Raw genomic sequence first — 13,814 nt, forward strand, 5'->3', positions numbered from 1 at the left:
CTATGCTGATGACACTAAACTCTACTTCTAATTCCAACCAGATGAACCAACGGTAGCTGCCTGTATTGCAGCCTGTCTGAGTGACATTTCTAGCTGGATGAATGACCAGCACCTTCAGCTCAACCTTACTAAGACAAAACTGCTTGTGGTTCCAGCTAACCCATTGCTTCATCACAACTTCTCTATACAGATGGGTTTGTCAACCATTACTCCTTCGAGGACAGCCAGAAATCTAGGAGTTGTGATGGATCATCAGTTTCAGCTTCACAGACCACATTGCTACAACGACCCGGTCCTGCAGATTTGCCTTATACAACATTAGGAAGATTAGACCCTTCCTGTCAGAGCAAGCCACCCAACTTCTTGTCCAAGCTCTTGGGTTGAGGGTTGTCTTTAATGAGCCAAAAAAAAAACGTTACTCCTCTTCTCATCAGGTTACACTGGCTACCTGTTGCCGCTTGGATCAAATTTAAGATACTGATGCTTGTCTAAAAAGACGACCACTGCCGCGACACCAATATACCTAAACTCACTAGTTCAAACTTATGCGCCCTCCAGAAGCTTGCGTTCTGCAAGTGAAATGGTGCCTTGTGGTGCCATCCAAAGAGGTTCAAAATCACTTTCACGGATCTTTTCCTGGACTGTGCCCAGCAGGTGGAATGACCTCCCAATCGCAAGTCTTTACTCATTTTCAAAAAACAGCTAAAGACTCATCTTTTTCGCCAGCACTTGAACAACTAATACTACCACTAACGTTTTCTTGTCTATTCTATTCTTGAAAAAAAAAAAAAAAACGCATATCTGTGTGTTCTGTACTATACAGTAGACTTGTCATGGCACTTGTATACTTTTGTTGTTTTCTCGTTGGTCTGATTGCTTTTATTGTTCTCATTTGTAAGTCGCTTTAGATAAAAGCATCTGCTAAATAATTAAATCTAAATATAAATGTAGCCTGCACTGAAATTGTTGATAAATTTCCATCATTATCATACGGACCATTTCTCAATACCAGTTTTATATAAGATATAATTTACTGAACAGTAATAACAATTATAAACTTTGTGTTTAATATATTTTATTAAAGTTGAAAGTTGTAATATTTGAGTTGTAATATTTTAGTAAGAAAAAAAAAGCCTTAAAGTAAATTACATGTTTAGTGAAAAGTCATTAGATCGCAATATAATTACCTTGTAATTAGTTAGAATGATATGCTTTACATTTTATAAATGAAATAAATGCCCCCAGACCCTATGATTAAATTAGTAAAATTCACATTTTTAACATCTTGCGAATTTGCAGGCATGTTATTTGTAATGTACAGTACATACAGCTACAACATTCTTCTTTTTTTCTTTTTTTTTTTAGCACATAATTGTCTTTGCTTTTCTCGTACAGTCTGACGTCATATTTTATGAGCAATGTCATTTAACTTCTGTTGACCATAATATCTGCTTGCACCTGGTCACATATTTGTGTCATGGTGTCAGAAAGCATCTTGGTAAACATGTTATGTATGAACCTGTTTTAGCTGCCCTGTTCATTGATGGATGTAAACCCCAACTTCCTGTAGGGGAATAAAGAGGAAGGCAATTCATGTGTTTGTACTACGGATCTGTTGTACTGAAGCCAGGGTACAAGGGACGGATGAAAAGGTGCTCTCAACTGCTTCCCCTCCCATATGGCCTTGGTTTCATTTCCTCTTCGTTCACCAAATATGCAGATATCCGGCATGTGTTTACTGGTTTATGCTACTCTCCAACAAAACAGGAGCTCAATAGTACATGTGTCTGAGATAATAAATGTTTAGTTGAATGCCATTTAAAAACATTGAATGTATTTGTAAAAAGAAATGAACTGCAAAATGTATATCTGATCTTTTAGTTTTTTTCTTTTCTTTTTGTCTCTACAGAAAAATAGATCCTTGGTAATGACAAGCATGCCCACTGAGTGAGTATATGTGTGACTATTCTGGAAATAATAAAGCTAGCTATTTTATTGCATGGATATAACCACCCGTCTTGTAAATCACTCACATAAAAAAAAAAGTCAGTTTTCTCTCACAGTGATTGAGAATACATGGCTAAGAATAAATTTAGCACAGATATATTATCACCCTTATTACACTCTGGCATATTACACTCTCATTTAAGAGTTGCACTCTTAATGTTTCTTTACACAATGAGTTAACTAGTCCTGTTGCTTCTTTTTTGGGTTCCTGTCAAAATGACTGCATTTGTTTGGAATTAATCAGCCATTTAAGTGAAACTTTGATGACTGAATTAATCACACTCCTCTATTTGGATCCAACTAGAGCTGAAACAACGAATCGATTTAATCGATTAAAATCGATTATTAAAATAGTTGTCAACTAATTTAGTCATCGATTCGTTGCTAAATAACTTATTTGCCGTAAGCGGCTCATTTCGTGCATATTTCAAATCTGCGGTGACCAAAGTGTGGCAGTAATGAGCCACCGGAGGTTTTACTCAGCCAGTACAACGGGAGAAGTAGCGAATAGCCAATAGCTGGCCTCGTTTTATGTCACGTGCTTCCCGAAACAGCGTCTGCAGCATTCAGCGGGATGTGGTGGGAGTACTTTACTTTGAGCCTTTCACATATCGCGTCTTTTGCGCGCTCATGTTCCCTATTTCCAATGTAGGCGCGCAGTATGCGAGCTCGTAATGGAAGCGACGCGGTCGTGACTTGCCCGTTTTTCCAGGCCCGTCCGCACCGCATCGAGTTAAAAACATTTCAACTTTCAGAATGCGGCAAGTGCACCGCGGGTCATGTAACAAGAACTAAATCAGCTTCATCCTTTCCCGTAACAACGTTAAAAGCTCAGCCAAGATGAAGGAACAGCTGATCATAGGTGTATATGGATTGCCATTTTGAAATAAATTTAGTAGCAGAGCTACTGCAAGCGATTTTTAGAGCTGCAAATCCATTTATCCTTTGCTGAAATTTCCGCGTCTTCAAGGAGAGAGCACGTCATGGTTGCTTAGCAAAGGCAGACACCTCAGGGGCGCTTCTGCCCGAGCGCTTTGGAATGGAGGAGAAAGCGGTGCGCCTAGCGTTTTCCACGCATTTTTAGGCGCGATATGTGAACGGCCCCTAAGACTTTTATTTGTGCAGATTCTCCAGTACAATGTTGTTTGCAAATGTTTAGTCGTAAAAGCTGATAACATTGCTTTTTAACAGTTAACATTTAAAGCTTTACCAACATGTTCTGTGATCAGTTTGTCGTTTACCAGTTCAAAATTCAGTTGTACATCCTAATTATGACTGAATGAGAGAGGTAAATGTTTAAAGATATTTAAAATGCACTTTTTTTCTAAGTATTCACTGCTCTTTTTCACACAGCAGGTTTTTTGTGTGTGTCCAATTTTTTTTTCTGGACAACCTTCTGATGGATTTTACTTTAAATTGTGAGTTCCATTCAGGTTTCATGCCATTGGCACTTTTTTCGAAGGATTGTTTACAATTTCACAGCAAAAGCTATAAAGCTGTTTTCCAGTAAATAATAAAATACAATGCACTGCAATTTTATTCAGTTTTATCCTTATTCTTCGTGAAAATATGTTCTGAAAGATTCCTTAAGCTTTGTTCAGGATGTTAAACTACTTTAGGAGCTCTAAGGACTGCCATGGTGAAAACATTATTTGAAATCTCCTTGTGAAATTTGCTAGAGTATGGGTCAGTGTTTTGATTGCAGAAGAGTTCAACAAAAGGATTACTAACACATAATAAAACAACTCCAGGTATATTTTTGATGAGGATTCGACAATGCAAAATGGTTAAAATCTCTTAAAAATCTATGCTGAATGATAAATACCCTTTATTTATAATTTACTTGGGGGGGGTGGAAAAAAACTAAAATATAAGTACATAAACAGATTAATCGATTAATCGTAAAAATAATCGACAGATTAATCGATTATCAAAATAATCGTTAGTTGCAGCCCTTGATCCAACAGTTTATTTTGAATTTGTTCTTAATACTGTAAATTACCCATATGCTTAATATAGAACTAGATGCATTGTTAAAAACTTTGCAGAATTTTTTTTTATCTACCCAGCAAATCAGATATTAACTTGCTAAAGTATTCAAAAGTAAATGCAAAAATAAATGTAAAATATAGCTGCAAGCAGCAATTACAACTGCTGCAATGACTCTAATTTATGTAGACTATTTTGAACAAGAAATAATCAGAAATGTGTTAAGTTGTATCTGTTGTACTGTTGATCAAAATAAAAGAATACAGGTGCATCTCCAAAAAAAGTTGAATATCATGGAAAAGGTCTTTTATTTTTTTGTAATTTAATTAAAAAGTATTTTGGTTATGACTTATAGCTTAGAAAAAATTAAAAGTTCAGTATCTCAAAAAATTTGAATATTTTCTCAAAGATCAATCAAAAAAAGATGTACTAAACAGAAATGTTCAAGATCTCCAAAGCAGGTTTAATTATGCAATCATTATTTGTTTGGGGATCCTTTTGCACAAATTACTGCTTCGATGCGGTCTGGCATGGAGGCGATCAGCCTGTGGGACTACTGAGGCATTATTGAAGCCTAGGTTGCTTTGATAGGGGCCTTCAGATCCTCTGTATTGTTTGTCCGGTGTTACTGATCTTCCTATTCTCAATACCCCCCATAGTTTCTCTGTGAGGTTCAGGTCAGGTGAGTTGGCTGGCCAATCAAGCACAGTAATATTATGGTCTGCAAACCACTTGGAAGTGGTTATGGCACTGTGGGCAGGTGCTAAAGTCCAGCTGCAAAATGAAATCAGCATCTCCATAAAGCTTGTCAGCAGATGGTAGCATAAAGTGCTCCAAAATCTCCTTGTAGATGGCTGCATTGACTTTGGACTTGATAAAACACAATGGAACAACACCAGCAGATGCCACAGCACCCTAAATCATCACTGACTTCAGAAACTTCACACTGTACTTCAAACAGCTCGGTTTCTGTGCTTCTCCAGTCTTCCTCCAGATTTCCAAATGAAATGCAAAATTTTCTTTCATCTGAAATGAGGACTGTGGACCAGAGCAATAGTCCAGTTCTTTTTCTCCTTAGCCCAGTTGAAATGTTTCTGATATTTTTTCTGGTTCAGGAGTGGCTTGGTTCTAGGAATGTGGCAGCTGTATCCTTTTTCTTGAAGACGTCTGAGCGTGGTGACTCTTGATGTGCTGACTCCAGCTTCAGTCCTTGTGAAGCTCTCGCAAGTTCTTGAATCGGCTTTTCCTGACAATCTTCCCAAGGCTTTGGTCATCCCTGTTGCTTGTGCACCTTTTCCTACAACATCTTTTCCTTTTAGTCAACTTTCTATGAATATATTTTGATACAGCATTCTGAACAGCCATCCCTTTCAGAAGTGACCTTCTGTGGCTTACCCTCATTGTGGAGGGTGTTGATGATTGTCTTCTGGACAACTGTTTGGTCTTTGCCATAATTGTGGTTGTATGTTCTAAACTAGCCCAATAGGGGCCCAGTATTTATACTCAAAATTAATCAAACTAATCAAGCTCAAAATGAAGTATACACATTTTTTTAAATACTGAATTTTACATTTTCCTAAGCTCCAAGTTGTAACCATCAGAATTAAAACAAAAAAAAGCTCTTGAAATATTTCAGCTTGTGTGCAATGAACCTAGAATACAAGAAAGTTAGATTTTTTTAAATTGCTAAAAATAAAGACCTTTTCTATGATATTCACATTTTTTGAGATGTATCCTGTATTTATTTGTAATATTATTTTAAAATGAAGTAAATCACTACCTATACTGAATATAGCCTACAGAATGATCGTGCTCTCTTAAAATGACACAGTGACAATAGCCATTTAAAATATATGAAAGGTATGAATAAAATTATATTTATTTAAAATAAATAATCATTTTAAAAAAAGCATTTGCTATTTAACCCATTCCTTACCCCATCACAAACTGCAAATGACTGTGCTATTTTTTTCCCACTTATTACATCAAATATTAGTGGTTTTACCAATCTTTGTCTAGCCCGCAGTAATCTGACAAAGAATATCACCAAAATGAGTGAAAGTGACGAAAGTGACGTGACATTCAGCCCAGTATGGTGACCCATACTCAGAATTCGTGCTCTGCATTTAACCCATCCAAAAGGCGCACACACACACACACACACATACACTGTGAACACACACCCGGAGCAGTGGGCAGCCATTTATGCTGCGGCGCCCGGTGAGCAGTTGGGGGTTCGATGCCTTGCTCAAGGGCACCGAAGTTGTGGTATTGCCGGCCCGAGATTCGAACCCACAACCCTAGGGTTAGGAGTCAAACTATAACCACTAGACCACGACTTCCCGAAAAATATACATCATCGAAAATCTAAATTGAAAAATATACATCATTTTGTGAGTAATTCTATGCTACAGTAATGTTTTATATCAAAATATTGTTATTTTTGCTAGAAATACTGTGGGTATGCAGATTTTTGGATAAAGTTGTGAACAGACATCAGTAAAAATACTATTTGCATGTCATATGGTTCAAACCTTTTGTTCAAACATGGAGTTTATGATATTTGTATGTTTGTATTTAGGAAGCAGGAGGTAGTCTTCCAGCTGGTCAGAAATCTGGGTGGTTTTACAGTGGTGGATAATGTGTGTGAAAGCACCACTCATGTGGTGTCCGGCAGCCCACGACGGACCCTTAATATCTTGCTAGGCATTGCACGTGGCTGCTGGATCCTCTCCTTTGAATGGGTGTGTATAGCTTTCTGTACATTTTTTCTTTTAATATATATAAATAATATATATAAAGTGTATTTAATACCGTACTGTAGAAGATTTAGGTGGTAGCTAATATGCTGTTGTGCCTTATAATTTTTTTGCTTGCTTGTGCAGATTCTGTGGTGTTTGGAGCATAGGCAGTGGGTTCCTGAAGAGCCTTATGAGCTGTCTGATCATTTCCCTGCTGCACCTGTAAGTATAAGCATTTCTATAATATAGTGAATTCCATGAAACCTGTTAAAAATTTAGTTTCCCCCCACACATTAACTAAACATAACTTGACACTAAGGCTGAAAAGTAATTGTAAATATACTGCACAACTATTAGGATTATTATTTTTTTCATTAGAAGATATTTAAAAAAGAAAAACATTTTATATCGTCTTTTATCCTATGCTTTTTAATGGTAGTGTATCACAATTTCATCAATTTCAAGGGGCGTTACCTCTTGCAAAACATAAGTAATGCCCACTACTGTGATTGTGTAACTTTATTGCACCATATCCACACCTCCATTACAGCATGTCATATGTTTTGATACTCCAGATGGCAAGGGTTTAACAAGACAAGTGAGATACAACCGTACATGTTTGAGGCTGTGGCAGAAGAAATCGAAATAAGTCAATTAATTTTGAGAGTCTGTTTCAGCACAGTAATTGCTTTTAAATGCTTAATTTTCTGTATATTGTTCTAAAAGTATGATACTGCATGTACACAGGTATGTACTGATTAGTGTTGTCAAAAAAACCCCGGTACTTCGGTACCAAGTCAGTACTAAAAAATGAAAATGTCACAGTACCAGGTTTCTTTAAGTACCGGTGGTACCAAGTACCCGGTCAACCCTGTTCTTGACGCATACATCGCTATGATTTTCACGAAGCCAAATCCAGTCATGTTGTATAATATGTGCTTTCCCATCAAGTTTGGAAATCTTGTTGTAGCCTTTTCTTTAGCTGGCCCAGCCGTGCCTGCCTATTCTGAAGTCTGGAGTATGCGATAGAGCTGCTCGATTAATCGTTAAAAGATCGCGATCTCGATTCAGACACCCTCTCGATCTCATTTCTAAAAGACAATGATTCCAAGAGTCTGTTAAACCTTTGACTAAGTCTTACCGGATCATTCAAATCCATGCTCGCACTGCCGCTGACACAGAGAGAGTAGTTAGCATGTTTGGTTAAAAAAACATGTTCACAAATGGTCTTTTCAACTACAGAGTAATATTTCTGTCTTACAGTCATTTATATTATCACAGAAATACTGGGATAAAGTTTATAGTTCAGATATAAACATTGATGTCTATATATGGCAGCGATCAAAATATAACATCCTCTTTTGAAAGTACTGCGCTTCAAATAACGTTTGTGTCGATTGCATTGCTTCACCACTAGGTGGCGACAAGTGTCTTAAATTTATTTGTCAATGAATGAATTTTTCATTCAAGAGAATCGTTCAAAAACGCTGATTCATCCAGTAATGAAACAAGTGTAGTAGGTTTATGAGTGAGTCGTTGAATCAGTGATTTAAACAACTTTTTCATCATTCTAATATAAAACTGGGGTTTTAAATATTAATAATAATATGCTAATAATTAATAATAATAACTGCTTTCTACTTGAGTGTATTTTAAAATGTAATTTATTTCTGTGATGTGCAGCTGTATTTTCAGCATCATTACCCCAGTCTTCAGTGTCACATGATCTTCAGAAATCATTCTAATATGATGATTTGCTGTTCAAAAACATTTATTATTATTATTATTATTATTATTATGCTGAAAACAGATTTTAGATTTTTTCAGGTTTCTTTTATAGAAAGTTCAGAAGAACAAAATTTATGTGAAATAGAATATTTTATGTCTTTGTCACACTTGATCAATTAAAAGAATTATTTTATATACTTGTGATATTGATGATAATAATAATAATAATAAAAAAAAGAATCGTAGGAGAATCGTAATCTCTATATGAGACCAAAAAAATCGTGATTCTCAATTTATCCAGAATCGCGCAGTCCTAGTATGAGAGCGTTGAATGTTTGAAAAAGCCAACTATTTTTCTTCCAGTCTCTACTATGTCAGTTACACTGCGCTGAGAGCAACCATTATCACGCACAATTACATGCACTTTGCTTTTGGAAATGTTCCAGGTTTTAAGCATTTTGTCAAAAGCCATGACAAGTGCAGATGCTGTATGTGAACCAGAGAATTCTTGTGCATGTAAGAGAACTTTGTTGTTCGAAATAGGCATCTGTATACTGGACCGTCAGACTCCGCATAGATATTAGGCTCACATCAGTGCTCCATATATCAGTGGTAAAACTAATGTATTAAGTAGACTGTGAACATGAGCTGACAAAGCATTGTAGATTTTGGGTAGAGCCACAACCGAAAAGTATCGTCTGCTGGGCAGTGTGTATCGCAGATCCATGTGTGCCATTAGATGGTGGAAACCTTGGTCTTACACAACAGAAAATGGCTGGTCATCCAGTACAATAAATTCCATTACTTTCTTTGTAATGGCTTGCTCTTTTGGACTTTCTCGGCTGTAACTGTGCTTTTGTAGAATGACAGATTTCACAGATGGTTGAGTGAGGGATGAAGGTCTTGCCTGTTTTGCATTATAAACAGACTTTTGATACTCATCGTGTTCTTTCAGGTAATGAACTTTTAAAGGGTTAGTTCACTCAATAAGGCCTAAAAAAAAAAAAGTTTGGTTCCGGTTGGTTGTCAGTTGAGGTCATTGGTCTGTAGGGTTTTTTTTTTTTTTTTCTCTCTCCAGTGGCAGTTTTACACACACACACACACACACACACGCGCGCGCGCTGATTTTAAATGTGTGTACCGGTACTTTTACGACAGTGATTCTGTATTCCCGTTTAAAGTCTGTTGTTGCCATAGACACGCAAAACGCACACACACACACAAAAAGCCTTCGCGGGAGTTTGACAGGCGATCTCATAGTAGATTAACATGGAGGATTTGAACTTGAAAAACGGAGTGTACAGAAATCTTTTTGTAGTCAAACAACATTCTTTGTTATGTTCATTTATGTGGTTTATTTGATTTTGATGCTATAAATTAACTAGAAGCAAGAGACGATCAGTTAGTTTTAACTGATGATCTAACTTACAGCGATCTGTTCGACACATTCAAGAGCCACAAAACGGTATTTATTGTTTACATTTCTTTAAAAAATGACCACATTTGAAAGGTGAAATAACCAAATGAGACTTTGTTTCATATTAAAAGTAAGCTGGTAATGTTAATGTCCTGTCTGTCAGCATGTTGTCAGTGCCCTCTCTGTTCCGCGATATATTGTTTACTCCCCCCTCCCCCCGTGTTTCTCTTAATGTTACGATTTCCAAACCTTAAGTTATAGCTCACTTTAGGAATTGACAGTTAAAGGGTTTTGATGCAATACTTAATGGTTTTTAACGGATTACTTAAGTGTAAAACAGCATTTAAAGGAAACTGTAATTTAATTAACGATGTGTGAAAGACCGTTCTTCCCCAGTCTCATAAAATAAATTTGGGTCGCACATAAATTGACAGGGTCGGTCGGAAACCGGAACCAAACAAATTTTTTTTTTAGGCCTAATCAAAATTATGTCATTATTAACTCACCCTCATGTTGTTTCCAAACCCGTGAAACCTCTGTTCATCTTCGGAACACAGTTTAAGATATTTTAGATTTAGTCCGAGAGCTACCAGTCCCTCCATTGAAACTGTGTGCATGGTATACTGTCCATGTCCAGAAAGCTAAGAAAAACATCATCAAAGTAGTCCATGTGACATCAGAGGGTCAGTTTTTTGAAGCATCGAAAATACATTTTGGTCCAAAAATATCAAAAACTACAACTTTATTCAGCCTGGTCTTCTCTTCCGGGTCTGTTGTGAGATTTCAAAACACCGCAGTGTAGTGATATCCGGTTCACGAACGAATCATTCGATGTAACCGGATCTTCTTCAACCAGTTCACCGAATCGAACTGAAACGTTTTGTAATGATCCAGAACACGACATGGGATCCATAATGCAGGCTTTATTGTAAAGACTCGTAGTCGTACAGGCAATGGTCGGAACCAGCAATATCAACAGCGTGGGAAGAACAGAGAATCAAAATCCAGTAACAAGCAAGGGGTCGGTAGGCAGGCAGCAAAGGTACGTAGGAGATAACAGACAGAATCGGTAACAGGAAATCAAACACGGGTAATAACGCTCAGAAATGACAGACACAGCAAATCAAGACTTCGCGTCAAACTACTGTGAAAGTCCAGCTTATATGCACAGTCTTGATGATTGGCACCTGTGCAGGTGATCAGAGTCCAAGGACGAGGCTTATGGGAAATGTAGTGTTGTCAGTGTAAGTGAGTGAATGGATGCGTGTGTGTCAGTATTCAGGTGAGGGTGCCCTCTGCTGGCCATCAGAGGGAATCACGGGGTTCGTCTCCTTGACAGAGCCCCCCCCCGCGAGCGACTCCTGGCGCAAGGAGGCCCACGACGTCGGGCTCTACCACGGGGTCGAGGGGCCGGTTTTCCAGGGTGTAAACGATGAAACTCATCGATGAGATTGGGATCTAGGATGTCCTCAGAGTTTACCCATGAGCGTTCCACTGGACCGTACCCCTCCCAGTCGACCAGATACTATAGAATTCTGCCCCGACGTCTGGAATAGAGTAATTCCTGGCATTGGTACTCCTCCTCGCCCTCTATGATGATGGGTTGAGGGGCCTGTGCACGGGACCTCCCCTCTCCCTCGTCTCTGGGACCAGCAGCGGGCTTGAGCAGGGATACATGAAAGGTAGGAGAAATACGATGTGTTAGGAAGTGCTAACCGGAATGAAACTGGAGTTATTTGTCTAATGATTTGGAATGGACCCACGTACCTTGGACTCAACTTGCGGCACGGGAGCCGTAGACGGAGATCCCGTGTTGAAACCCATACCCACTGGCCAGGCTCATAATCGTGACCTGGGCGCCTTCTGCGGTCCGCTTGCTCCTTTTGACCGGCGGGAGATTGTTTAGATGCTTTGTTAATATTACAGTTATTGCATTGCTGTATGTAAGTAGCTGTGTCCTTGTGCAGTGATTCCCACCAGAAGCGGTTCTCCAGTTGATTGATGGTGGCAGTGATACCTGGGTGACCGGATGATAGATGGCAGTGAACTTGGCTGATGACCTGGTTACAAAGATTTTCAGGAACGAAGATTCTATCGGCTGGACAGGCTACTGGGTTCTCGTTCTGCTCCCTGTATTGTTGGAGCAGAGTCATGATATCCCATTGAATGGGAGCAACCACCACATGGAACGATAAGATGGGTTCTGTAGCAGGTTGAATGTTCTCCTCCTCGACCTGACGTGACAGGGCATCTGCCTTAGTGTTCTTGGAGCCGGGTCGGTAAGTTACCGAGAAGTCGAATCTTGCGAAGAACAGAGACCATCTAGCTTGACGGGGATTCAGGCGTTTGGCGGTGCGTAAGTACTCCAGGTTCTTGTGATCCGTTAGTACAGTGAACGGATGTGTGGCTCCCTCTAGCCAGTGCTTCCACTCCTCAAAGGCTGCCTTCATGGCAAGAAGTTCCCGATCCCCGACACTGTAGTTGCGCTCTGCCGAGTTGAGTTTCCTAGAATAGAAGGCACATGGATGAAGTTTAGCAGCAGGATCTGGGCGTTGTGACAGGATAGCTCCAATGCCTGTGTTGGATGCGTCCACCTCGACAATGAAGGGCAATGAGGGGTCAGGGTGACAGAGGACGGGCGCGTTACTAAATTGTTGTTTCAGGGTTTGGAAAGGGTGAGTGGAATCTGACCATTGGAGTCGATGAGTTCCCTTCTTGACCAGTGAGGTGAGCGGGGCGACAACAGTGCTGAAGTTCCTAATGAATCTTCTATTAAAGTTTGCGAATCCCAGAAATCGTTGCAGTTCCTTGAGGGTTGTGGGTTCAGGCCAGTTGAGCACGGCGTTGACCACCTTCTCGTCCATGGCTACTCCTCCTGGACTGATGATGTACCCTAGGAAAGTGGTGGAAGTTGTATGGAATTCGCATTTCTCAGCCTTGGCGTACAACTGGTATTGAATGAGGCGTTGGAGAACTGCTCGGACATGTTGTATGTGTTCAGGAAGGGTGTTAGAGAAGATCAGGATATCATCGATGTATAGGATCACAGATATGTTCAGCATGTCTCTGAAAACCTCGTTAATAAATGATTGAAATACAGATGGACTATTAGCCAGTCCGAACGGCATCACAAGATACTCATAGTGTCCAGTGGTAGTGGAGAAGGCGGTCTTCCATTCATATCCCTCCCTGATGCGAATGAGATTATAGGCGCACCTCAGGTCCAGTTTGGTGTAGTATTGGGCGTTGCGAATTTGTTCGAGGGCTGAAGGAACCAACGGAAGCGGGTATCTGAATTTTACCGTCATTTCATTTAGTCCACGATAATCGATGCAGGGACGGAGGCCACCATCCTTCTTTTTTACGAAGAAGAACCCGGATGAAGCAGGGGATGTGGATGGTCTGATGAACCCTTTCTGGAGCTCCTGGCGTCTGACTCTGGTTGAGACAGTGGGAAGATGCGACCCTTTGGAGGAGAATGCCCTGGCAGAAGATCGATGGCACAGTCATATTTGCGATGAGGAGGTAAGGTGTTGGCTTGTTTCTTACTGAAGGCCTCCAGAAGATCTGCGTATTCCTCTGGCAGATCGGGAATAGACTCTTGAACGGAGGTAAGTGACACGGAACAGACAGGAAGAGGTTTGACCAGGGAAAGACAGTTCTGTTGACAGTAATTGCTCCACTTCACCACTTGACCCTCTCTCCATGAGATCTGGGGGTTATGCAGACGTAGCCAGGGTAATCCAAGAATCACGGGTGTGTGATATGTGGGAAGGATGTAGAATTGGATTCTCTCCTTGTGCAGTAAGCCAGCCGCCATTATGACTTTGCGGGTGAGGTGAGTGATGGATCCTGAACCCAGTGGTCGACCATCTATTGTCTCCACTGAGAGAGAGGTAGAGCATGGAATGAGTTGAATGTTACACCTCTGA

The 13,814-nt window shown here is 39.7% G+C and overlaps 1 protein-coding gene across 3 annotated transcripts in view; it reads left to right on the top strand.

The window, feature by feature from the left end:
• The window catches only part of mcph1 (microcephalin 1), a 126,460-nt gene that overhangs the window by 18,730 nt on the left and 93,916 nt on the right, over positions 1-13,814 (top strand). For all 3 annotated transcript variants that reach the window (XM_059566799.1, XM_059566797.1, XM_059566798.1), the window contains 3 exons: positions 1,910-1,947; positions 6,578-6,740; positions 6,882-6,959. In XM_059566799.1, the coding sequence (XP_059422782.1) occupies positions 1,910-1,947; positions 6,578-6,740; positions 6,882-6,959 (279 nt within the window). The remainder of the gene's footprint in view (positions 1-1,909; positions 1,948-6,577; positions 6,741-6,881; positions 6,960-13,814) is intronic.

This window comes from Carassius carassius, chromosome 14 (genome assembly GCF_963082965.1).
Source record: "Carassius carassius chromosome 14, fCarCar2.1, whole genome shotgun sequence".
Lineage (NCBI taxonomy): Eukaryota > Metazoa > Chordata > Actinopteri > Cypriniformes > Cyprinidae > Carassius > Carassius carassius.